Raw genomic sequence first — 27,628 nt, 5'->3', positions numbered from 1 at the left:
ACAACAAAGACAACAAAAGGAGTTAGAAAAAATCTAGAAATAAATAAAATGTAGGAAGAGAACTTGTTTGAGAAGGGAGATACCAAGTTACTTGTATCAAGTACGATATGGATGGAGAATCCATGGGTTATTGGATCAAAACACAATGAGGCATCCTACCACTTATCAAACAACCAAAAGTTAGAAACTACGCAATAGAAAAATAAAAGAACCACAAGTTAGAAAGGAGAGAAGGAGAAAATAAAAGTTCAACAACTCACAGGTTTGACACAATACTTCTTGGACAGTGGGGACTCTTAGGTAATGGATAATGGATCAATGTTAGGGAAAGTGAAGGGGGAGGGGTTGTTGTTGAACATTAATAACAACCACAAAAAATCAGAATACATAAATGAGAGTGTGATCTGTCTCAAAAGTTAAATTTATATCACGAATAAATGAACTCAAATTCAATCACTAAAGTCGTTGAGTCAGTAGTGGAAATAAGCAAGTGGAGAGAAATTAGCAAACAATTACAATAAATAAAGTGGGTGGACAGTTTAATAAATAAAATAATTAATAATGGAAATATTAAAAATGTGCAAAAAATATATATATTTATTAGGACTAACACAATTGAAACTCAAAATTGAACATGACATTGGAATTATAATGAAACCAAACAACGAAACAAACGATTGCAAGTTAAAGAAAACATTAAACATGACATGGAAAGTCAGTCAAGTGATAAATTAATGAAAATTTAACAGGCATTGGAATTAGAACAAGACACGATATTCGACTTAGAATGAAACAAAACAAAGAATCAACGGATTACAAATTCATGAAAATAAAACATGATATGGAATGTCAGACAAAGACATACATTGAAAATTTATCAGGGTATTTGACTTAGAATGAAACAGAACAAAGAATTAATGGATTACAAGTTCATAAAAATCAAACATGGCATGGAAAGTCAGAACAAGACATAAATTGAAAATTTAACAGGGTATTGGACTTAGAATGAAACAGAACAAAGAATCAAAAGATTACAAGTTCATAAAAATCAAACATGGCATGAAAAGTCAAAACAAGGCATAAATTGAAAATTGGACATTGGACTTATAATAAACAGAACAAAAATTCAAAAGATTGCATGTTCAAAAGAATCAAACATGGCATGGAAAATCAAACATGACATGGAAAATCAAAACAAGACATGAAATTGATATTTTCAACAGAACGGCTCATATAACATTACTCATATTGGTGATCTAGAAAATGAACCTAAAGTGGATGGTGTTCTCCCCTACCGAGCTACAAATTCTTCAAACAGCCCCCTACCATGCATTCAACGATTAACAACCGAAGTAACACCAAGGCTCAAAACTAACCGTACAACCAGTTATGGGTGAACGGAGGACCATCAAAGCGAAAAAGGACATGGTTGAGGACGAGATTGAAGCAACGAGGAGAAAAAGCGAAAAAAACAAATCTGTGAAGAAAAGAACAAATCTAAACTATTAAAACACTATTTCAAAGCCAACATGTGATATGAGCACAAAATTGATGGAAAAACACATGAATGAAACGAAGATGAAAATTTAGACTGAGAAACCTTCAAAGAGGAGAGATATGAGGATTTGAGAGAGAATGAGTTAGGATTTCACAAGGACAGTTGAGAGAGATTAGGGACATGAGAGAGACGAAATGTACGTGCATGAGTTTCAAAGGAAAAATGAAAAGTCAAAAAACGATGACATACGATACACGTGGAAAACACTGTTGAAGTCGACATGCCCTGATAGTGATATCAATGAGATACGATGGGCCTCCAAACACCGAGATGATATATGAATCCATCTCATCTCATCTCATCTTCAACAGCCCCTAAATAACTTGTTCAACCATACTCACTTTTTTTAAAGGACACAAAAACTATAGCTAACATGATTGCATTCTGGAATCTCACCGAAGCTTGCTTAATAGCCAAAAAAGGATGTGTAGTCAAATGTGAAAAGCCATATTCATCTATTAACTCTTCTAATTTCATTTGGAAGTTTTTAGGTGAGAGAGGTTTAGCTCCTCCATTTTAGACTTTTGTCAACAAAAGAATTGACATCATGACCAACTTAAATACATGGAAAGAACTGAGGAATGTAAGAAAATGAATCAGAATATCGTATCGATGGTAAGCTTTCTCTTTGACGGAGCTTTCTCGGCATTCTGCTTCTGCAAATCCATAAATGTTGAACCTTTGTTAGCGAATAATCTCCGTAAGTTGATCACTGAAAGCTCGTTGAAGCTACCAACTGCAAGATCCGCCTGCACCAGATCATATCTGCACAATATCATCCAGGTATCTATATCAGTTGACGGTATGAGATATTCATTAAGAAGCACATATAGAACTAGGGAATGTTTGACATGCACTGCACATGTGCGCGGTATTAACTAGCTTAGTCTATTTATGATGAGACACATACGCACGGTGGGCACCGATCAATGCTATAGCCATCATTGTACAATTGTGAGCAGCAGTTATGCCCCGAGGATCGTCTTCAAACACCACACACTTGGACGGCTTTCGATCCAGCTGCAATGTGTGTATAAACATTAGTTAAAATTTTGCGGAGGTAGCCAATGAAACAATGAAAAGTATGCTGCTTTCGCATCCTATTTCATTTGAATTTAACAGTATGGAAATTGAATCTTACCTTCATAGCAGCAGATAGGAACCTATGAGCCATTGACTCCATACCGTCTTCCTCTGTTACAATTGCCTGCAAAGACGATAATAAACATAAAATAAAATGCAGAGTCCACCAATTTTAATAGTCTTTTCTTTTTACTTATGGTTAAGGTGTCCGTGAACTGCTGTCAACAGGTAAAACGCGGGTTGGTTGAAAAGTTGTTCATTATGGAGATACTCCAATAATACTGAACTTCAATGGCTGTTTGAATATAAAATAAAAACCCATGGCAAGTAGTGTATCTGCTTATTTGCATTATCTGGCTAAAGAATGAAGTTACTCGGACTTCTAGCCTTGAACACAAGAAAATGTTTGAGAAATCAAATATCAACCTGAAAATATTTCTTCAAACTCATTCGGTCTAATGCTTCAAGCATGTGTTTCCGATCAAGGCTTGAAACAATGGCACAGGGAATGCGAGCTGTAGACACTGCATCCAGCCACTCTTTGAGGCCATCAACTGGTGTTTTAAGCTGAATAAGAAAATATTTAAATAATTTCCATGATTAATCCAATAAACAAGCCAATCTATAAAAAGAATTTATTGAAAATACTCACAGAAAGAAGACCTCTGTAATACAACTGTGAAAACCTCAATTTCAATCTATCCAGCTCACTTTCTGCCATGCCCCAACGTAGAAGCTGAAAGGTTGAACAGAGTTTTCAACAAGTTTGAAAACAAGAAATTATTGCTAACAGGAAAAAGTGTCCAAGATTATAGGCTAAAACGACAGAGCAAGGAACAAAGGAACAATCACAGTGAAATAAACCATTGAAGAAACCAGGTAACAAGAAGTGCTTCTGACTTCTAGCTGCAATGAACCAGTGTTTTTAAGGAAATGATGATGGATGACGGTTAAGGGGGTAGCACCAGTTTACTATCAGCAGGCTCTGGAGAGCATCTTCAAAGAGCCGATTATCTTTGCAATGTTTCTGTCACCCGTTTCTCATCACAGTGAAAGTAGGGATTTTAGTATGCTTTACCAAAATATCCCCCTCCATTCGCTCTTGAAACAAAAGTTGGTACAAAAAAGTTTAATCCGTAACAAAGGAGGTTCGGTTAGCCAAAAATGGTTATCAGCTTAAGGTTACAACTTACAAGGAGCCCTTACTTTTTCAACGTAACAAAGGGAAGAGAAAATACATCAAGCTAATGTTTCATAGCCAAGTGCCATGGCATTGAAGTAAACTTGCCATAATGATACTCCTGATGGAAGCTAAAACAACCAACAAAAGAGTATTTGTATCCAAGGTGCAGGTAAGTAGATTATACCTAGGGGCATTGGACTATTCTCTCTAATAACTCAACAAAATAGCCTCATAGGTATAGTAGAAAGGGGGTTTCCTCAATAAAGCAGTTACAATGGTGGTTGATTCTGTTGGGCCTCTTGAATAGTGCAGATTTATCCCTGAATTTGGCAAAAGACTTAGCTCATTAGCTAGTAGGTCTAAACATGGATGTGGAGGTGGTTCAGGCTCTGGCTTCATCCTTTAGTTGCTAATCAAGTGTGCTTCCCATCAATTATGTTGGCTTCCCTCTTGGGTGGTGGAAATCATCACCGGAGGCACTTTTGGGATACTTTGGTTGAAAAGTTGAAAGCAAAGTTGGATGTGTGGTTGGGTCTTCTTCTATCTAAAGGAGGGTGAGCCACTTTGGCACAATCAATTCTTCATAGTTTGCCTTTATACTACTCTCCTCTCCTTTAGAACCCCAAATAATATCTTCAAAACTACATAAAAAATCATCAAGGACTTCATTTGGAGTGGTGGAATTTACAAACATAGCTGCAACCTGGTGAAGTAGAGGATTGGACAGCCATGCCATTATTGCTTGGTGGATTAGGGCAGGCTCCTTCACCCATTGAACTACCTCCTTACTCACTAACTGGATTTGGAGATTCCCTCAAGAGCCGAATCCTCTATGGAAGAAGGTAACTTAGAGCAAGTATTTAGGGAGTGAGATCCCATGGTTGGATGAATGCTGTGCTTAGAAAGAAAGGGTACAGACCATGGGTGGATATTGCCAAAGATCTCCCATTCTTTGTTAAGTTTTCTAAATTCAAAGCTGGTGTGGGCAATAAGATTTGATTATGGGAAGACATTTGGATCAATGAAGCCTCTTCAATCTAGTTTCCTGAATTTGAATTTCATTTCAGATAAAAAAGAAGTTTTTATCTATAATTGTTGGGACAACAACAACCAAACTCGGAAAAATAAACGACTAAGTCTTCCATCCTATTGAACCTTCTTTTGTGGTTTGGAAAAGTAAACGACAAAAGAAGGTTCAAATCACCTCTAGTATATGACTGGCTTGAACATTGATTCAAAGAAATTTTAGTACAAAGTGCTTCTCCCTGTCCGGTTGAAGACTTTGCTGGAGGGAAGCTGAGACTTCATATCATTTATTCCTTCATTTCCGCCTGTGGCTAAAGCTTGGAATGTCAATCTTGGGAGTTTGGAGATTGCAACTTGTATTCCAAAATAGGTGAAGGATTGGCTCTTTGAGAAGGTCTAAGCTGGTGGAATCAGAAAGGCAAAGTTACGACTTTGGAGAGTTGTGCAGCTAGGGTGTAATTATGGCATATTTGGAAGGAAAGGAATGGTACATCCTTTGAAGAGAATTTTCTCCATTTTGATTCTTTCTGTCAACTCGAACAAAATACAGCTACTTGGTAGACTTCTTTACGGCTGAAATTCTTTTGTAGCCTTTTGATGATTATTAGCAATTGGAAAGTGCTTATGATGTAGTTCCTTGACAGGGTTCCCTCTTACCCCGGCCTCTAGGTTGTTCATATTTAGGCGGTTTTAATGAAGTTTCCACCATTTCTTTTTTTAAATAAAAAAATCCACTGAGAACACTGCCTCTTTTGTGGCCCTGTGGAAGCACAAAGCTTACCAATTTTTGCATTTACAATCACCTTGCATTTCAACTCCTCAAACCTTCCCTAACAGATGCAAAACATGAAAGAGAACTTAAATTTGCAATGTAATTGAAACCAATCTCGATCTCTTATCAACTTCATCCTCATTTCGCCTCCAAATAAATTAAAAAAAAAAGGGAAAAAAAATGAAGTCAATCAAACTCGCTAATCGCTATTGGAATTCATTGACTAATCTCGAAACTATTGCTAAGGAATTTTGCTTATCCATAATCACACAACAACCTATCTAGATTAAGGTATTCAAGTTCCTAAAAAGTATAATTACATGGATCCTTAACAATTGAAGAAAACCTCAAGTAATACAAGTACAACTCTCAAGCCTCAGTCATTGGTGTATGTATTAGAGGGGAAGAATGAAAAAGAAGGAATTTTCTTGTTTAAGAATATAGGTTTTATGTTTACCTAGAATTTCCCATTCCTACCTCCTTTTGGGGAAAAACAGAAGCATAATTAAAAATAATAATAATAATAAACAAAACAAAAAAGAAAGAGAAAAGAAAAAACAGCTGAAATGTTTTTGTGCAAATCAAAAGATGGAAGAAAGGATGAGGAAGATTGCAAAGGAGAAAATAAAAACAAAACAACAAACAATCCTTCGTTTGTTCATACAACAAGAACCGTTGGAGCTCCATACTACAAATGTTTGGATACTTATGCATACTTTATCTCTTATTGGAGGAGAATTTACTTCAGTTGCTGTGCGGTCACATGGACATGCTCAAGGGAAAACACATAATCTATAAGTTAATGCAATCAAATCAATTCATAGGGAGCATGAAGCTTATGGCGGGAAAGAAACCACAGAGCTTTTGGTGATAAGGCAAGGATAGATTAGATGTATCTGAGAACATAGCAACCTTTTTAATCCCCATCATGCAATTGACATATAATTGTTTTTTCAAGTGACGTAAATTTAGAGTGCATTTGGTACAAACTACAAAGATAACGTCATAGAATATGGGTTACTTCTCCATGAAGAAGTATATTTTTTTATGCAACTACACTTGAAGCATATTTCAAATTTCAACATTGGTAATAAACCAGACACAATTTGTTAAAATTCAAGACATATAATATCTTTAATGGGAAAAAGAAGAATCATTAAGAATACAAACCTTCTGCAGGTAATAAACCAGACAAAATTTGTTAAAATTCAAGACATATAATATCTTTAATGGGAAAAAGAAGAATCACTAAGAATACAAACCTTCTGCAATACTTGATCTGCACCTGCATAAAGCATTAGCTTCTGTACATCACCATCTTCAGGAACCCTTTTCCCTATAGCAATTACAATTCAAAATTTAAAATAAGAAAACAGAAGTTAAAAGGTTTCTTAATTCAAATAGCCCCAGAATAAAGGAAGCTAAATGAGAAAGAGTTTAATCTCCCCATTTCTCAGACCAACATGAAAATAACGTCGTTCAACATCTAGCAAATTAACCACCTCATCACTTGATAGTTTGATTCATTAACCACAAATTTTTTCTCTTTTCAAAATTAATGTTTTCCTGATATCATATAGAATCTAGACTCGTCCCTATTAGAAATTGATCCTTATAAAAATTCTAAATAAAAGTTTGTATAATTTTCTTGTTTTTGTTTTTGCATCCACTTCAAATATACACATCTGTACAGTAATTTCTAAAGAAATAGAACAAAACCTTCTTCTGAGGCAAGTTGCTTCCATGCCGTTAACTTTAAAGTTTGAGTATCTGCCTGAAAATGAATGATACATATCATGAGACAACAGCATCTTCATAATTAGGACATGTGATTATATGTGAACTAAGTATCAAATTAACAATAGTCAGCAAGCATAAAAGTTGAACTGGTAAGAGTATAAAAGTTACCACAACATTATCCCAAGAGAAAACTAAGCCGTATGCTTCATCTGGTTTCATAGCATAACGAATTCTTTTAAGAAACCCTTCTTGCAGTCTATCGTTCAAAAAATCCTGGTTGCAACAAAGAATAAAACTCTCAAGTGAAGCTTAATATGCAACCAGAACAGGCAAACACATAAAAGATACAGAAGAGAAATAACTTGATAGCATGTTTGGAGTGATTCTGAAATGATCAAATCACTTTTATCATTTTCAAAATCACTCAAAAAATGCTTTTAATCATTTAATATCAATTTCATTAGTATGAAAAATGTGTTTAAAAAATGTAAAATTAAATATTAAATTGATTTTAAATGATTAAAGATGTGTTTTAGAGTGATTTTATTTTAACGTTAAAATAACTCCCAGACATGATCGAATATAACTAGTTTTTCCATTTTTTCCCCTTACCACGTCCACTTTCATAGGACCATCTGGTCTAAAAGTCTCAAATCCTTCTCCATATTCAGCTCCAATTGCCTGAGACACAAACATTGATCACAAACTCAGATCATCGAAAAATACACAAACCCCATCAGTTAAAAGCATCAAACTACAAAGCTTAATCGTTTAAACTACGAGAGAGTGTTCAATTCAGTACCTCCTGCATGAAAAGCTTGTTGGGCGTAAGGGGATACCTATCGAGGGAGCCATTTTCGCTAGACCCAGAAACGCTCATCACCACCATAGAATGTTTATTCAAGTTCATACGCTTCAAATTCTGTAAAAATGAGAACAATCCACCAGAAATAAAACAAAGGCAAAGAAAAATGGTACGAAATGGGGGCAAAGAAGATGAAAATGGGTACCCGAAATTTGAGTCTTGAAATGAATTGGGACTGTGGGAGCCGAGAAGAGGAAGTGGGTGTCCATGATAGTGGAGCAGTTGAGCTTCTGAAATTGCTGCAAGTGCAGTCCATTAGTCTATGATGAAGAAGACGATAGCTCGAGAGCTTGAAAGCGCCTAAAAAGCTACTTTCGTTTATGGGTTTTTGCCCCTTTTCTTTTGTGAAGCAGAAGCTCGTAGAGTCTTTAACGAATCCACCGGGCAATCCGTGCCCCCTTTTTACCAAGAATTGGATATTGTGGATTTGCTTACGGCTCTGTTTTGAAAACTATCTTTTCAATAATGCACCTCGATCTTTATTGTACATCGCCCTTATCCTGTAAGAAAATCCATTCCAAAATTCTTATTTGACTGGTAGAGGAATCATTCATTCATTCTCAATATGAATAGAGTTTAAAACTGTATGGAATATTTGTATGGATGGCTTATATTTAGAAGCTCAAATTAAATTTGACCTAATTTTTAAAATTTTAAGTTTTTTTTTTTTTTTTACTTTCTACTTGACTCATTGTGGGAGAAATTACGAAATAATCAAAGATAAACTCGTGATAGGTTGGCTCCTCATTTCTTCATCTCGCTCTTTAGAAAAAATAGAAGAAATAAGCTTATTCTGTTCCGATTGTTGAAGGACAAATTTTGGACCAATAACAAACTGCCACATCATTCATTAAATTAATGACGAAATTCCAAATCATCGGTGACATGTGTCCCAAATTGAAGTTGAAGACAAAGTCCAATGACGCATGGTTTCATCTGTTGAATCAGATAACATTAATTTGGCCTAATTTGGGTCAATCAGACCAAAATCCAATTAATTGGGTCAAAAAATCATGCCCATGGACCAACCAAGCACAATTTGGGCCCAAACCCATATGAGGCCCATAAGAAACCTCTATAAATAGAGGCTCTACCTGTAAAATCTCTCTGAAGATCTAAAGTGAAGCTCAAAAGATCTGAAGAACATAACTCCTCCAAACCTTTGAAGATCAGAAGACACTAAAGCTCTGAAGATCAGAAGACATATCAAAGCTCTAAATAATAGAAGACACTAAAGCTCTGAAGATCAGAAGACATATCAAAGTTCTGAATACCGAAATCCTTTGAAGATACAAGCATTCTAACCACGCTTGAAGATTGAAGTCCTTTGGAGATACAAGCATTCTTCCAAGACTTCCACTCCAAGATCATTACGTACTTCGCTTCCTCAAATCAAGCATATGCATTCATCAAGCCCAAAGGCCGATCATCCAAGAAGATCGACCAGTTTAAAGACTATAGTTTATTTTGAAAACATCAAAATATTATGTATTAGATATTGTACTCACTTTCCACAAAATTAATACAAATACAAAGTTCAAGTTTCGCGAAATAAATTTCTCTTGAAATCTCATGCGAACAAATTGACATGCCTAGCGGGACCTCTCATCTCTCTCTAAACATTCAAGTAAACTAATGGCACCAAAGAAAGTTGCATCCAAAGCAACTGCTGTAAGCAACACCTACACATGACTTGTCATCTGCAACCATTCAAAGGAGACACTACTACAAAATCTACATTACTTGACACTTGTAGTTTTTAATTACTTGACATTTCTTTGGAAAAACATCAAGTAATGACCTTTTAGAAAATAAAATATCAAGTAAAAGGGTTAAAAAAGCAGAGATTGATGGAATGTTTAAGATATTTTCATGCGAACCATTACTTGACACGTTTTTCGTTTCAAGTAATATAAAGTCTTGCTTGACATGTTTTTCGTGTCAAGTATAAAAAGCTCTTACTTGACTTATTTTTCGTGTTAAGTAAAATATAAAAAAAATATATTTTTTTAATCTTTATTTTTTGTTTCCCTCTCTCCTCCATTTTTATTTCCCTCTCAAATTTGGTTTCCCTTCTACCAAAATTATCAAAAAAATATAAAAAATAATTAACTTATTATTTTAAACAAGTAAAAGGGTTAAATGCCTTAGTAAGAAAAGCTTCCCCCCTTCCTCATTTTCTCTCTCGCAACCCCCGCTCCCCTCGAAACCCTATCTTCGCAGCACTCTACTAGCCCCAACTGACTCTCCCTCTCCCTACCACCAGCAGCCGACTAACTCCTCTTTCAGCCACCGTACAGCCTCTACCGGTCAATCTTCCATCGAATCCGCGCTAGATGCCCAGCCCAGCCTTGCATCAGATGCCTAGCCTCGTTTGGAGTCGCGCCAAACGCCCAACCTAGTCCTCATGGATCCGTGTCATTGGTCTAAGGTTAGTGGGTTCTTGTTATTTTGTTATACCCATTGGTCTGGTGTGGGTTTAATATCAAGTTCTTGTTATTTTGTTAGTGAGTTCTTATTGTTTAATTTCTCTAATTAGATGGAGTTCAATTTATTGTTCTCAATTGTTAGATAAGGTTATCTTTTGAATAATTTTGTGTATTATCTATGTTTTGGATAATTTTAGTTTAGTTTATTGTTCTTAAAATGTTACAATTTCTCTTTGTTTTGTAATGGGAGAAATAATTTGTGTTCTGGGTTTCAGTTCCTATTTTTTTGGGGTTATGGTTTAGGATGTGATTCACTAGTGGTGTTCTAAATTTCCATTTTGTTTTCGATTTCATCGGAAGTAGTCAAGGGATTTCCATTTTATTTCTTTAGGTAATGAATTGGACAATGTTTTTTTTTTTTTGTCTGATGTTGTGTAAGGATGTGGATAAGGTAAATTTTATGTTTTTCAGATAATGTTTACTCCGACTTCCTGTAACTTCATGAAGATATAAAATGTTATGCAAAGAAACTTCTGAAACCAAACTGAACTCTAAAAAATTTATAGGTTTTGATGAGTAAAGAAAAAATGGCCATAAAATATACAATGGAATCATGTAATGATCCTGCTAAGTTGACTGGGTAAGGTTATGAGTGAACAGAAAATTGAAATTGTATGTATTATTGGAGTTGTAGTGTTGCCTTAAAGGCTAATGACATGTTTCATGTTTAGGAGTGACACTGAAATGGTTACAATTACTTTTTCTTTTTTTCCTTTCACAGCACTATGTTGCATAGTAGAAGCTTTCCTTGTGGAAAGATATCTTCTCTTCACTTCTCGATCCTCTTCTTGTGACATATTTTTTTTAGTGTTCTTGTTCCTCTTTTGTTTTTCTTATCAGGCAAGTTGGTCGAGGCTCGAGTGAAGTGTCGATTTGAGCAAACACTTTGGGTAAGTGTTTTGGATGTATTGGTATGAATTTGTGATTTGGGCTATAATGTAGCATCTTCTATAATTTACTTGTTTGAATGTTTGATGATGAGATTGATTTTGAAGTGTTGGAAGGAGTTGAGTTGCTGTCCAATAGGTTTGAGACCAATCTTGGCAAGGTTTTAGTAAGTTTGGAGGTTAGTATTAATAGTTCTTTGTTACCCATTGAAGTATTTGTCTAATAGTTGAGTTATTTTCAATTTTTGATGTTCAATTCAAAGACTTCAAGGGATTGGAGCCACTATCCAACAAAGATAATGATGTTTGGATGTTTTGATAGGTATTGAGACCTTGAAACTCTTTTGAAATTGATACATAGTTGCTGGAATTTGCGTTTTGTAAGCATTATTATTGAACTTTTCGTAGGTTGGATTACTTTGTTGTAGTTTTGAAGTGACATTTGAATCAAGCCATGCTTTGGGTAATCTATTTGCAGTTAAGTTGTAGATATTTTTTAAGTCTCGTGTATGATATTTTTACATTGCATAAAGTAGGCCAATCATGTACATTTTTCCTTGTGCATGACTTTTTGTAATTATTGTATCTTAACACTTATTTCTATATTTTGAAATTTTATGTTATCGCCCTTTATTCTATTTTACAGGTTGACTTGCTTAAACATGGTTGGTCTAACCCTTAGTTCTCTATCTTTAGACTTCAAAGCTCAATATATAGATTAAATAATGTACTTTATTGAAAGGTTACTTATTAAACAATTGATCACTTTTGTGTTTGTTAAAAGTTGAGTTTTGTATACAAAAGCAATAGTTAAGATTTTATTTTATGCATGTACATGTGAAAGAGAAATATTGTTGTAATTTGTGAGGAGTGTTCATATGAAAGGTCATAGTTGAACATATAGAATTTTTAGTGAATATATTGAGTTGCTAGATCTTAAATGTATAAAGTTTTTTTAGTTGATATAATTGTATTGTTGGAATACAAGGTAGAAAATGAGAATATTAATTGGGACATTTAATTTGAAAAAAAAAACATATACTTGACAAATAAAAAACGTCAAGAGTTATCATATATGATACGTAATCAATGTCAATAATCAATAAACTTGACATGCCACCAATGCCAAGTGTATTATCTTTCTTGACATGAAAATTGTATCAAGAAACATTTGTCTTGACATTATTTCGGAGTCAAGTTATCACACTATACTTGACAGTCGAATACTCGACCCTTTTATAAGCATCAATTATACCCTTTACTTGACATTGAAAAAACGTCATGTAATCCAATTTCTGTAGTAGTGAGAGTATGCAGGAGCAAGAACAAGGTTTTGTCTTCGCAGAGAAAATCTGGGAGTAGCTGATGGAATCTTTTAAAGGCGAGGTCATTATAAGAGAAAATCCCTTGTTTGACAACCCTGCCTCTACTTCTGACCAATCAAAGGAAGAATCATACCTTGACATAGTGTGTCATGATGGCTGATGTAACGACTGAGTCAGCCATGGCATAAATGGAAAGGAAGATAAATCTCCTAATGAAGGCTGTAGAGGAGTGAGATCATGAAATCGCTACTTTAAGAGATCAGATACAGGCTCGAGATACTGCTGAGTTGAGTCAATCTCTAGCTACAAAAGTCAAGAACAAAGGAAAAACTGTATTGTAGGAAAACCAGCCGCAACAATCTATCGCCGTCGCTGCCCTGTCAATTCAACAGTTGCAAGATATGATTACAAACTCCATAGGGGCTTAGTATGAAAGACCATCGCAATCTTCCTATATGTACTCCAAGCTGTACACCAAGAGAATCGACAACTTGAGAATGCCAACTGGGTATCAACTTCCAAAGTTCCAGCAGTTCGATGGAAAGGGCAATCCGAAACAACATGTTGCTCATTTCATTGAAACTTGCAAAAATGCAGGAATTAAAGGAGAGCTGCTAGTCAAGCAATTTGTCAGAACCTTAAAAGGGAATGCTTTTGATTGGTACACTGATTTAGAGCCAGAAGTGATTGATAGTTGAGAACAGCTAGAAAGGGAGTTCCTCAACCGTTTCTACAACATAAGGCACACTGTTAGCATGATGGAGGCAACAAACATAAAACAACGAAAAGAAGAGTCGGTCATCGACTACATCAACCGATAGAGAGCTCGGAGTTTGCATTCCAAAGATAGACTCACTGAATTATCTACAGTAGAGATGTGCACCCAAGGCATGCACTGGGAACTTTTCTACATTCTGCAAGGGATAAAGCCTCGTACATTTAGGAGTTGGCAACACATGCTCATGATATGGAACTGAGCATCGCCAACAAGGGAACTAAAGATTTCCAAGTCCCTGAAGGGAGAAAATATAAGAATGAAGCCAAGGGTACTGAAAAGATCGTAGATAGTACCACAAGAGAATCTATGGTCATTCAGATGACCCTGCTGAAACTTTCCTCCAAAGGAAAAGAAACAAAGTCTGAAAGAAAGCATGATGGCGGCCAGAAGCGTCGTCCAACTCTCAAAGAAAGACATGAGAAGGTTTATCCATTCTCAGACTCTATTGTTGCCGACATGTTGGAGCAATTATTAGAGAAACAACTTATTCAACTGCCAAAATGCAAGCGACCGGAACAAGCAAGAAAAATAGATGATCCTAACTACTGTAAGTATCATCGAGTCTTTAGTAACCCGACTGAAAAGTGCTTCGTGCTGAATGAGCTGATTCTAAAGTTGGCTCGTGAAAAGAAGATTGAGCTGGAGCTTGATGAAATAGCTCAAATAAATCACATGATAGTAGCGATGACTTCAAGTGTCCCAACACCGTCAACATTTCATGATCAAAGAGAAAGCTTCATCCAGTTTGGGACTTTTGAGCCTATAGTCATTTGGTTCCAACAAGAGATTTTAACAACAGATTTTCGAAGCAAAAATGATCCTGTTGAAGATGACAATAAAGGGTGGGTAGTTGTGACTCATCAAAAAAGAAGACAGCCAAATTCCACCCAAAAAGAGTCGCACTCCTATCAAAGTTATAGAAGAAGGAACAAGACTCATAAAAAGAAAAGGGAAAATGAGGCATGGAAGCCTAAACCTGCTAAGGAAAAAGACGAAGACTTTCCTCAACTTCGATGGCCGGTAACTTTGGCAGAATTTTTCCCAAAAAGCTTTCTCAATAATCATTCAGAGGAAGTATCAGAAGTTATTGGATGTCATGCTGTCAGCATAATGAAAGTTGACAACAACCATATAACTATTAAAGAAGTCAATGATTCAAACGAAACCGAGCAAAGAGTTTCTATCTTGGATCGTATCAAGCCTTCAACTATTCGATCTCCAATCTTCCAAAGATTGAGTATGGCCATGATAGAAGAAGGAAACCAATGTTCAATGTCTACTGCAATTCGAACTTTAGCTTTCAAGAGGCTAAGTATCTTCACATCAAAGAAAGATCGACCTTCAACATCTTCTTTTGATCATCTCAAGACAAGCCGTCAACATGAAGGAAGAATAAAAATTTTGAAGGCAACATCATTTCATGAAGAAAACAACAATGAAAAGATTCACAATCGTGTTTCTTCACGCATGAAGAGGAAATTGTCTATTGATATAAGGACAAAAGGTTCTTTGATAGTGAAGCCAAGATTCATCATATTGAGAATCCTACAAATAAAGAGGATGGTCAAAGCCATGATGAAATAAGAGCTTCTGAAATTTAAATGTAGAAGCTCCTCATCGCAAGAGCCTAAACTGCATGATGCTTCTGGCTCGCATGAGCTTAAAAGGTAAACGATCCAAAAAAATTCTCTTTATTGAACTACGTTATGACTTGATCCCTATCATTGTAAAGGGTACGTAGGCAGCTTGAAAGAAACTTCAAGTTCAATCCACAAAAAAAAAAAAAAAAACATTTGAACTACGTCATGACTTGATCCCTTTCTTTAAGGGTACACAGGCAACTTAAAGAGATTTAAGTTTAGTCCATAAAAAGGGTACCATAATCACTCTACGTATGGCACTACACGACAGATTAAAAATGTTCATCCATGTTGGGGGCAACACAATAAAATTGAAGATATTCATCCCTTTAAAGAGCTAACACAATAAATTAAAAGCACACACTTGGAATGACACTTCATTTCCTCTTCAAAGTCAAGTTCGGAGGCTTCACCACTTCCTCTTTGAAGTCAAATTTGGATATTTCATTTCTTCCTCTTCGAAGTTCAAGTTTGGTGCGACTTCCCTGCTTCCCCTAGAAAAATATTATTCCCTACAGCTTTGCTTCTTCTCTAAAAGTTATTGTAGTTCTACTTCCTGTACAAAGATATTGGCGTTGCTGTTTCTTCATCTCCAAATTCGAGAATCAGACTGCTACTTTGATGGTTGCACCACTGTTTCTCTATCTCCGAATTTGATGGTAGCACTACTGCTTCCCTGTCTCTAAAAGTTATTGCAGTTCTACTTCCTCCACAAAGATATTGGCGTTGTTGTTTCTTCATCTCCAAATTCGAGAATCAAACTGCTACTTTGATGGTTGCACCACTTTTTCTCTATCTTCGAATTTGATGGTCGCACTACTACTTCCCTTTCTCCAAGTTCGAGGGTTGCACTATTGCTTCTACAACTCTAACTTCGATGGTTACATTGATGCCTCTCTATCTCCAAATTCGATGGTTGCACTGTTGCTTTTCCGTCTCCAAGTTCAAAGGTTGGATTGCATGCCCTTCCATCTTCAAGTTCAAAGGCTTCGTCGATGTTCCTCCATCTTCAAGTTTAGAAGCTTCATCAATTTCCCTCCATCTTCAAGTTTAGAGGCTTCGTCGATGTTCCTCCATCTTCAAGTTTAGAAGCTTCATTGATTTCCCTTCATCTTCAATTTCAAAGGCTTCTTCGATGCCCATCTATAAATTTGAAGGTTTTGTTGATGCTTCTCCATCTTCATGCACAGAGGCTCCATCGATGCTTCTCCATCTTCAACTTCAGAGGTTTCATCGATGCTCCATCTTCATGCTCAAGTTTAGAGGCTTTACAATGCCATCTTCATGCCCAAAGTCGCAAAGTTAACCCTACTGCCAAAGATTCATTGGTGCTTCATCAAACTCAAATGTGGAGCATTCGTTGATGCTTCGTCAAACTTAATTGCGAAGGATTCATTGATACTTCAAGCTCAAGTACAGAGGATTTGTCGATGCTTCGTCAAGCTCAAATGATTCGTCGATATTTCAAACTTAAATGCGAAAGATTCACCAATTCTTTAAGCTGAAGTGCAGAGGATTGCCCGATGCTTTGTCAAGCTCAGATGCCGATGATTCATTGATGCTTCATCAAACTCAAATGTAGAGCATTGGCCGATGCTTCATCAAACTTAATTGCGAAGGATTCGCTGATACTTTAAGCTCAAGTGTAGAGGATTCGTCGATGCTTCGTCAAACTTAATTGCGAAGGATTCGTCGATACTTCAAGCTCAAATGTAGAGGATTGACCGATGCTTTGTCAAAATCAGATGCCGATGATTCATCGATGTTTCGTCAAACTCAAATGCGGACCATTTGCTGATGTTTTGTCAAACTAAAATGTAGAGAATTTGCTGATGCTTTGTCAAACTCAAGCGCGAAGGTTTCGTCGATGCTTCTCCATCTTTAAGTTTAGAGGCTCCATCGATGCTTATCCATCTGTTCATGTTTCGTCAAACTTAAATGCAGAGAATTTACTGATGCTTTGTCAAACTCAAGCGTGAAGGTTTCATTGATGCTTCTCCATCTTTAAGTTTAGAGGCTCCGTCGATGCTTCTCCATCTTTAAGTTCAGAGGCTCCGTCGATGTTCCTCCATTTTTAAGTTCAGAGGCTCCGTCGATGCTCCTCCATCTTCAAGTTCAGAGGCTCCATCGATGCTCCTCCATCTTTAAGTTCAAGATCGGCGTACATGACCCGCTTCCATCTTCAAGTTCAAGATCGGTGTGCATAGCTCTGCTTCCATCTTCAACAAGTTCAAGGTCGATGTATTTGTCTTTGCTCCATCTTCAAGTTCAAGGTCGGTGTGTACGGTTTCGCTCCCTCTTTAAGTTCAAGGTCGGTGTGCATGGCTCGGTTCCATCTTCAATGTCTCCATCTACGAAGACATGACGCAATTTTGCTTCGTCTCCAAGCTGATGGCACGACTTCACTTCATCTCTAAGCTGATGGGCCGGCTTCACTTCATCTCCAAGCTGATGGTGCGGCTTCCTTCATCTCCAAGCTAATGGCACGACTTCGCTTCCTCTCCAAAGTCGTGGTGTGGCTTCGCTTCATCTCCAATGCGTGGCTCGCTTCATTTTGCTTCATCTCTATAGTATGGTGTGTCATCTCTCAAAGTATGGCGTGGCTCGCTTCATCTCTCAAAGTATGGTGTGGGGCTTTGCTTCATCTTCACGACTCAAGTGCAGTTTCGCTTCATCTTCACAACTCAAGTGTGACTTCGCTTCATCTTCACAACTCAAGTGCGGTTTCGCTTCATCTTTACAACTCAAGTGCGGTTTCACTTCATCTTCACAACTCAAGTGCGGCTTCGCTTCATCTTCACAACTCAAGTACGACTTCACTTCATCTTCACAATTCAAGTGCGACTTCGCTCAAGTTTGGTGCACTCCACCTCCCCAAAATTCAAATGCGACTTCGCTTCATCACTAAAATTCAAGTGCGGCTTCGCTCAAGTTGGTGCACTCCACCTGTAAAAAATAAAAGTGAGGGTAAGTTGTTAAAAAAATGGTGATTTAAAAAAAAAAATTATGCATAAAAAAGGAGAGAGCAAAATTGCAAAAAAAAAAAAAAAGAAGGTTAGATTCAATTTCTTGTCTAAATTTGACTAAATTTGACTTGTTTCTAAAAGAGAAGAAACAAAAAATGGAAACAAAACGTTAAAAAAAGAGGTAAAAAAAAGAAGAAGAAAAAGAAAAAAAAAAGAAAAGAAAAAGAAAAGGGAAAAGAAAAAAATATGTGAAAAAAAAGAAAATAAAAGAGGAAAAGAAAAAAATAAAAGAAAAAAAGAACGAAAATAGGAAAATAGGAAAAAAAAAAGAAAAAAAGTAAAAGAGAGGGAAGAAAACGAAAGAAAAAAAGAAAAAAAATTATTAAAAAAAGAAAAGAAAAAGAATAATATGAACAAAAAAAATGTGAAACAAGAACAACAAAAAAAAAACCGGAAGAAAAAAGTGTAAAAAGAAAATTCCAAATAAAAAAAGAAAGGAAATTAAGAAGGAAAAAAAACTATAAAAAGTACAAAAAACTTTACTAAATAATAATAATTTAGGCCGGAATAAGATTCGAATCCTTATTATCCAAATCTCAAGTTCAAAGTCTTAGATTATCCAAGATTCAAATCAAAATTCGTTTAAGATTGTAATTCTATCTAAATCAAATTTTGGATTTCAATCTCTGTTAAAATTCAAATTTGGGCATATTCCAAATTTTATTTCAATTTCTAGTTCTTATCCTTAGATCCAAATCAAATTGTGAATAAGTTCTAAAACTTCTCTCAAATTAAAATTTGGCCATATTCCAAATTTTATTAAAAGTCAAATTGTTTAACTTTAAGATTAAATTGTGGATAAAATCTCAAATTTGGGCATCTTCCAAATTTTATATCAAACTCATCCAAATTTAGGTTCTTATCCCTATTTCCAAATCAAATTGGGGAAAGATCTAAAATTCAACCCAAATTAAAATTTGGCCATATTCCAAATTTTATTTCAAATTCATGTCGTCCAAACTTGAGTTTTTATCTTCAATCAAAACAAATCATGGATAAGAAAAAAAAAATCTCAATTGATCTTTTATTAAAATTCGGACATATCGCAAATTTTATCTCAAATTCAAATCAAATTGGAGCAAAATCTCAAATTGAAATTTGGCCATATTCTAAAAGTCATCCTAAATTTGAGTTAAACTTACGTACTAAATTCATAGTTTGACTGATGCATCAATTGAGGTCAAATTTAAGAACGACCAATCACAAACTGCCATAGCATTCATTAAATTAATGACGAAAGTCTAAATCATTAAAATTGAGACCAACTAGGAGGTGACTTGTGTCCCAAATTGAAGTTGAAGACAAAGTCCAATGGCGCCACGTGGTTTCATCGTGACCGTTGAATCAGATAAGATTAATTTGACCCAATTTGATATTATTATTTGGGTTAAAATTCAACTAAGCCAAAGAATAAGTTGAATTTGACCCGAATGTCAAATCAGACCAAAATCCAATTAATTGGACCGAAAGGCCAGACCCATGGACTAACCAAGCCCAATTTAGTGCCAACGCATGTAAGGCCCATAACAAACTTCTATAAATAGAGGCCCTACCTCTTCATTTAGGGAAGAGGAATTGAAGGCAAAATCTCTCTGAAGATCTAAAGTCTGAAGCTCTAAGGATCTGAAGAACATAACTCCTCCAAAGCTTTGAAGATCAGAAGACAATAAAGCTCTAAAGATCAGAAGACATATCAAAGCTCTAAAGATCAGAAGACACTAAAGCTCTGAAGATCAGGAGACATATCAAAGTTCTGAAGACTAAAGTCCTTTGAAGATACAAGCATTCTGACCATGCTTGAAGACTGAAGTTCTTTGAAGATACAAGCATTCTGAAGACCGAAGTCCATTGGAAATACAAGCATTCTTCCAAGACTTCAAATCCAAGATCATCACGTGCTTCGCTTTCTCAAATCAAGCGTATACATTCGACAGAGAGAGAATCAGAGGATCAAGTACTAGAGATTGAACCACATCGCATCAAATCAACATCAGCATCAACACCAACTAAAGTTCAACTCCACGAAACAAGTTTCTCCAGAAGCCTTGTGCGAACACTAATCCTCCAAAAAGATCAATAAGCCCAAAGGCCGATCGTCCAAGAAGATCAACAAGCCCAAAGGCCGATCATCCAAGAAGATCAACAAGCCCAAAGGCCGATCATCTTCTCAAAGGCCGATCGTCCAAGAAGATCAACAAGTCCAAAGGCCGATCATCCAAGAAGATCATCAAGCCCAAAGGCCGATCGTCTAAGAAGATCAACAAACCTAAAGGTTGATCATCCAAGAAGATCAACCAGCTTAAATACTATAGTTTATTTTGAAAGCATCAAAATATTATGTATTAGAGATTGTACTCACTTTCCACAAAATTAATACAAATACAAAGTTCAAATTCCATGAAATAAATTTCTCTTGAACTTTCGTGCGAACACCGGCAATATTGTAAAAAAAAAATTACAGATTGAAGAAGGAATAGGAAGAACGAAGAAAAGATAATTGAAGAAAGAAGCTTATTGGCAATAGCAATCACATGTCTTACAAAAAAACTTGCAGATTGAAGAAGGTACAATTTGGAGTGAGAAACGAGAATCAAATAGTGAGAGTAAGAATCAAGAAGCAAAGCCATCATGCATGTAATTTTTTTTTTAGCAATTTCACCCAATGCTGGCGTAAGCAAAATGCGAAAAAACATAGGTTTTTAAAAGAAGTTAGATCTCGTTTGGGCCTCCAAAAAGGTGCCATTGGTGTTGTTTTCCCGAACTATATGAACTTAGGCATGAAAGTCTTATCTTTATGTGGCAAAAGAGGGAATTCTGGTCGTGCTAGAATCTTGCTAGCTTAAAATATGAATTCTATTCGAGTACTATTGAATAGTCGTGGGATACCTTTATTTGTTTCAAAGTAAGAGTTTGAGGTTAGGTCACATCTAATCGTTGTTAGTTTTAAATTCAATCTAAGGCTTCTAGAGCAGTTGTACCACTACGGCAACATCAACTAGTTTGAATTAATAAGATCATGAAATGTGTGGAGAGTATAAGTCTTTATTTTCTTATATAAAGTTACCCACATAGTACTTATATTATAATATGATCTAGAGAGATTTATGAAGATGATCCCCATCTTCATATTCTTAACATGGCAGTAGTTTTTTTTTCTTATTCACTTATCCTTTTTCTTCTCTCATGGGGCTTTTTAGATAAAAAGATTTAAAAAAAATATTTAGGTGCATCTCAGACAACACATATCTTTGTGTATTCTACTAAATTGTCCAATCATAATTTGACATGTGGTAAATTCTTCTTATTTCTTTTTTGAAATATTTTAATCCGTCTTCAGTATAAATCAGGGAGAGTGGAACACATAAAGATTGGTGCATCCAAGTATTATCCAAAAATCAATAACATAAATGTTAGTTATTGTACCATCAGTTTCTAAATCTATTTATTATGCTTGTTTTTCTTATGTAAATGATATTGACTTCCTTTTTTTTTCTTTTCTTTTTCTTTCTAACAATATACCGTGTGGGAGGATCTGATCACATATCTCAAGATTGATAGTCCAAATTTATGACGATTGAACTATTTTCATGTTAACAACTTCCTTTTTTTTTAAAAAAAAAAACATGTTGGATTGGATATTTGAAAATAAACAAAATTCTCGACCTCTGTAACAAAGAATACAAAAAAAAAAGTTTTCTATAAATGGGAAATTATGTTCAACCCTAATTCTAAGATTCACGAGAAAAATGAAATTCAGTATTCTTTACGTCTCAACTATTTCTAGGCTTAAGTAGTCAAGTTTTAAGCTTTTTAATCAAAGAATACGTAAAGTAGTTAAAGAGTTAATTTACATTCACACTATGAGTTGTACAAAGCTATAAAGAAGTGTTGCAATGTGTTACAGACCTAATTTTGAAATACAACATAAAAAAGAAAAAAAATAAAATTAAAGAAATTAATATAATTGAAGAGATATTACCGTCGTTCAAGGGAGTTTAAATCTCCATTTAGGATTCTCAAAGAATCCCAACTTCTGAATTTGAGTCATGGAGTTCAACATACACAATTCTGCTGACTCCTCTCTCCACCTAGGGGATGGCAAAAAAATCCGTGGACGGGACCCCACAGCCCCGATCTGATCGGGTCGAGAATCTTTGGTTTGATTAGAGATAGGGGTCAAATTAAGGATTCTTTTTGGCTCCCCAATCGATACCCCGACCTCGTCTTGAAATTTATATTTTTTTTAGTTATAACATACACACACACACACACACATATATATATTTGGCACATGACCCAAAACTAAAACCCAAAACTTAAGACATTGGTTGTCGTATAAGACATTTAAATTTATTTTACTTCAAACTTTTATTCAAACTTTATTTAATATGTGAACTTGTAGAATTTGACTTGTAGATTTGTGAATTTGTAGAATTTGTAGAATTTGAATTATGGATTTGTGAGCTTGTGAATTTGTAGAATTTGTAAAATTTGACTCATAAATTTGCGAGCTTAGGAATTTATAGAATTATTTATTGTATTTCATGGATTTGTGTCTATTAAGTTTTACTTATTTTTTATGATTCAAAACTTAAAAAAATGAAATATATGAGATTTAAAAGAAAAAAATATAACAATTTAAACGAGGAATTCCACGGGAAATTAATAGGAAAAATTCCATAGGGATTAACAAGGGATTCCCTGCGGAGATTAATAGGGGGAACAGGGAATGGGTCCCCAGGGGGACTGTTAATAGGCAAGAATGCACATTATTACAGCGCAAGTCATAAAACAATGCATGATTGCAATGGTAAAAATATACAATATTGCGTCCAAAAGCATTAAGTTCACAACATTGTGATCGCATGCATCCATCGCATTAAAACAATTAACTTATGTATTTTTTTTGCAGGAAAATGCATTGACACAAGGCGGAAATACGATATGAAGAAATTAATATTTGAGCGCATTAAGAGATTGCGGCCGCAAGGCTATGCGATCACTTGTGCTCACGAAAAATCTACTCAAGAAAAGTGGCCGCATAGAGCTGGCACATCAAGGTGGGTGCATCTAGGTGAAAAGCTTCATAAATCACGATGGGACAAAAAGCTGATGACGGTCAATTCCGAATTAAGTTGACAAGCCATTAACGACATACTATAGCAAGTACACTCAACTTTTCGGTGACAATTATTCGGCGCATCAGACAAAGAATTAATGTCATCCCATCAGTGCAATCATAAGAGAGAAGAAGCTTCTCACCCTGAAGCTCTATAAATACCGAAGGCCACCTTCATCGAGGGAATTCGCCCAGTTTTAGAGTTCACCATATAAACGATAGTTAGCCTTGTTCTTAGTTTTTCTTATACTTAAAAGGCAGAAGTGAGAGAAGGGAAAAGATGCCGGAAGATCATCCTGATCAGCTCAAGAGAGTGCTAAGGAGTGTGGAAAAACAAAGAGTGGGCTGACTCTTGTGAGACTAAGAATATCTTTTGAGCAGAGTAAAAGAAGAATAGTGCAAAAGCCTTCAGAAGCAAGAAATTGCTACCAGGCTCTTTATTTTTATTCTGCATTGTCATTATGTACTTTGATTATATATATATATAGAATGGAACTTGCTTTTCTACATCTGTTTACTCTCTTTAAAATATGCATGGGTAGCTAAAACTATCGAATGGGTTGAGAAGTACTTAGCTAACATGACCTAGGATCTTCATTGCATGCGATCATCTTGTCTTATGTTGCGTCCATCTCCCCTTTAGAGCTACTCGAGAGAGAGCCTAAAGAAAGAACCTATGACTTGAGAGAGCTAGGTTAGAATCTAGACTCGAGAGAGCAAGATTAGATCTGCATAAGCAAGAGATTGAGACTTAGAGATAAACTCTGTTTGTCAACATGCATCGCATACACCCTAGAGATAGGTTATGGTAGTATTCGGTCGCCTTGTATGTGTGTGTGTCAATCGTAATCGCATAGACAAGAATAGAGGCTTATGTGTATGTCCTATAGACATCATCGCATATATCGCATGCGTTCTAAAACTAGAAGCCGTAGCATTTGCATTGAGAGATAATTAACTGTTGTATGTATGTAGCATGACTGCATAACATGAACACAATCCTAGGGAGTGTTAGCTAAACCCCTTCTCAACCCGTTCCCCCGCATACTCATCGCATCTTTCGTATTATTAACTCTTTTCTCAACTCCGCTGCATACACTTTATACTGTAAACAACAAACCAACCAATCCCTTGATTTATTTGTTACCGCAAAGTGATCTAAAAATTACCATCCCATATTGTTTTTCTTAGTCCCTGAGTTCGACCCTGGGCTTACCAAGCAACTCAGTAGGATTTATACTTGGATCTTGTTGAGAAAACTTGCATGCACAACGCATTTTTCACCATCGCATTCTTTACCATTATTTCATCGCATAACAACACACATCAAGTTTTTGGCGCCGTTGCTAGGGACTTCGGCAATACATTGTGCTAACGGTAATTTTTTTTATTTTCTTTGCAGCTTTCAATCTCTGGCAAATTACGGCCCAGAGATTGAAAGAACGTTCTGATGAAGATTGAGAGACAACCGCCAATAACAATAACAAGAGAAAGATAACATGGCGAAACAACCAGGAAATGGAGCACCAAATGAAAATAATATCATGGCGAATCCCATCCTATTGGCGAACGACCGCAATAAGCCCATTCGGGACTATGCGTCACCCAACCTCTACGATTTCTCCCCAGGAATCATGAGGCCTACTCTTGACAGATCGAGATTTGAAATGAAACTGGTGATGCTAGATGATCCAAACTGTCGGATAGTTTGGTGGTAGGCATGGCGAGGATTCACACGTGCACCTTCAGAGTTTCATTGAGATTTGCAACACGTTTGTGTTCCCTAACATCTTCACTGAGGAGGTTCGACTAACTTTGTTTCCATTTTCGTTGTGTGACTAGGCACGAAAATGAGCTTATTCTCTCGAACCAGAGGAGATTACATCATAGGAGCAAGTAATAGAGAAGTTTATGAAGAAGTACTTCCCTCCGACGGAGAACGCCAGAAGAAGAAAGTTGATCACCAACTTTGAACAGGATATTGACGAATCGCTCAGCGACGCTTGGGCGAGGTTTAAGAGGTTGGTAAAAGATTGCCCGCATAACGGCTTACCAGACTGCTTACAAATGGAGATTTTCTACCACGGATTAAACCCTGCATCGCAGACGGCTGCCAATGCGGCAGCAGCTAGAGGTCTGCTAGATAAAACTCATGATGAGGCCAAGAATATCCTTGATCGCATTTCTAAAAATCATGAAGACTGGAAAGAAAGCGATCAAAGATTGAGAATCAAGGATAGTGACACAAATAATGGGGCCATCGTATCCCTTTAGAGTCAAATGACTGCGATGATGAATTTGATACAGGGAATCACAATGAACAGCATAGCAACACATAATGGGCAAGTGAACGCAATCAACCAGACGACCGCAAGTTGTGCTACTTGCGGTGAAGGACATACAATGGAGAAATGCCAGAGAAACCCACGGTCAGTCTATTTTGTGAAGAATAATCTGTTTTCTAACACGTACAACCCTGGGTGGAGAAACCACTCTAACTTCGGGTGGAAAAATCAACAGCAAAATTTTCAATCAGTGGCGCAAAAAGAAGGGCCACCCGTATTTTTCCTGCGAACCAACAGTCAAACGCAAAATCAAGCCAGCAGCTCGTAGGCGCCGCAATCTTCCTCTTTGGAGAGTTTGTTGAAGCAATATATTGAAAAGAACGAAATAGTGCTTCAAAATCAAGCAACATCCATCCACAACCTGGAAATTCAAATAGGCTAGATTGCGGGTGAGCTCAAGAATAGACCGCAAGGGGCCCTGTCGAGTTCAACGGAACTCCCACATAACTAGAGGGTACGGGAAAAGAGCAATGTCAAGTTGTGACGTTGCGGAGCGGAAAGACTGTAGCAGGGGAGAAGAAAAAGGCTAGCCAGATTGCTCCAATTGTGCTAGAACTAGAGATTGCGTTGACTCGAGAAGAAACAGAAGAAAATGAAGTGAAGGAACTGGAGATTGCGTCCATCTCGGAGCCGAAAGAACAAGGGACCATAAGAATATAGTTGCCACCATTCCCACAGAGACTCAAAAAGAAGAAAAATGATGAGGTACAGTATCAACGCTTCATGGATATGCTAAAACAGTTGCATATTAACATTCCGTTCACTGAAGCAATTGAGCAGATGCCCGCATATGCAAAGTTTCTAAAGACATGGTGACAAAGAAGAGAAGCACTAGTAAGTTCGCAACGATGGCATTGCCGTAGAGTTCAAAATCTATCATCCCATCGAAAATGCGCGACCCTGGGAGTTTCATTATACCTTGCTCTATTGGAGAGTTATACATCGGTCGAGTGCTATGCAATCTTGGGGCCAACATCAACTTGATGCCCCTGTTAATTTTCAAGTAGCTAAATGTGGGGTAGCTTGCGCCTACGACGTTGACTCTCCAATTAGCGGATAGATCTCTTGTGCATCCAGAGGGAAAGGTGAAGGATGTTCTAGTTACGATTGACAAATTCATATTTCTTGCAGACTTCATCATCCTGGACAATGAAGCAGACAAGGATGTGCCCATCATCCTGGGGCAACCATTTTTATCCACCGGTCGTGCCCAGATTAATGTGCACAAAAAGGAGATCACCTTGAGTATGAATAGACAGAAGCTCAGGTTTGACATTATCCGAGCCATGAAATATCCTGATGAAGAAGACCTCAATAAATCCAACGATGAACCAAGTTTGTATGAAGAAGAAAAGTCCAAAGATGAGAACGAAGATGAGGATGCGACCACATCCATTATAGCATGCAATGCAATCACAGAAAAAACAAACAAAGAAGATGAGATGACCGCATCCAAATAAGACAATCTGATAGCGAATGAAGAAAGAAAAACAATAAAACCATCCTTGGAACAACCACCAACAATAGAACTGAAGACCCTCCCTAACCACCCGAAGTATGCGTTTCTAGGGCAGAATGAAAAACTACCTGTAATCATTTCCTCTGCATTTAATGAAGACCAAGAAAATATGTTGCTGAGCATTCTGAGAAAGTATGTAAAAGCAATTGGCTGGACACTCGTAGACATTAGAGGAATCAGGCTCGCATACTACATGCACAGGATTCGTCTCGAAGAGAATCACAAAGGATCGATCGAACATCAGCGCAGACTCAACCCTGCAATGAAGAAGGT

General features: G+C 36.5%; 1 protein-coding gene and 1 non-coding gene across 3 annotated transcripts; both read right to left on the bottom strand.

Moving 5' to 3' along the window:
• Positions 1-1,984: 1,984 nt before the first annotated feature.
• Positions 1,985-8,813, bottom strand: LOC120081669 (Haloacid dehalogenase-like hydrolase (HAD) superfamily protein). 2 transcript variants are annotated; one of them, XM_039036719.2, is made up of 11 exons: positions 8,373-8,813; positions 8,165-8,284; positions 7,975-8,043; positions 7,531-7,635; positions 7,342-7,396; positions 6,885-6,958; positions 3,294-3,377; positions 3,068-3,208; positions 2,700-2,765; positions 2,469-2,578; positions 1,985-2,323 (listed from the first exon to the last, which is right to left on the bottom strand). In XM_039036719.2, the coding sequence occupies exons 1-11, from the start codon at positions 8,481-8,483 to the stop codon at positions 2,155-2,157; spliced, it is 1,104 nt and encodes a 367-aa protein (XP_038892647.1). In that variant the 5' UTR covers positions 8,484-8,813; the 3' UTR covers positions 1,985-2,154. The 2 variants fall into 2 exon arrangements, with proteins under 2 accessions (XP_038892647.1, XP_038892648.1); XM_039036720.2 differs by having other exon boundaries at positions 2,473-2,578.
• Positions 8,814-25,435: 16,622 nt separating this feature from the next.
• On the bottom strand, positions 25,436-25,542 carry LOC120082312 (small nucleolar RNA R71). The gene has a single exon (XR_005483142.1). It is a non-coding gene; the product is annotated as a small nucleolar RNA R71 (small nucleolar RNA).
• Between the last annotated feature and the right edge of the window lie 2,086 nt (positions 25,543-27,628).

Source organism: Benincasa hispida, chromosome 7 (genome assembly GCF_027475165.1).
Source record: "Benincasa hispida cultivar pf3 chromosome 7, pf3_genome.v1.1, whole genome shotgun sequence".
NCBI lineage: Eukaryota > Viridiplantae > Streptophyta > Magnoliopsida > Cucurbitales > Cucurbitaceae > Benincasa > Benincasa hispida.
Note: the sequence above shows the minus strand (reverse complement) of the source record. Positions and strands in the feature narration are given on the sequence as shown.

Excerpts from the sequence above, each read along its gene's own strand:
- LOC120081669 (XM_039036719.2), bottom strand. The coding sequence starts at position 8,483 with ATGGACTGCACTTGCAGCAATTTCAGAAGCTCAACTGCTCCACTATCA. Across the intron at positions 3,378-6,884 it reads CAGATCAAGTATTGCAGAAG|CTTCTACGTTGGGGCATGGC; the intron begins GTTTGTATTCTT and ends TCAACCTTTCAG. Across the intron at positions 2,324-2,468 it reads TTGATCGGTGCCCACCGTGC|ATATGATCTGGTGCAGGCGG; the intron begins GTATGTGTCTCA and ends GATATTGTGCAG.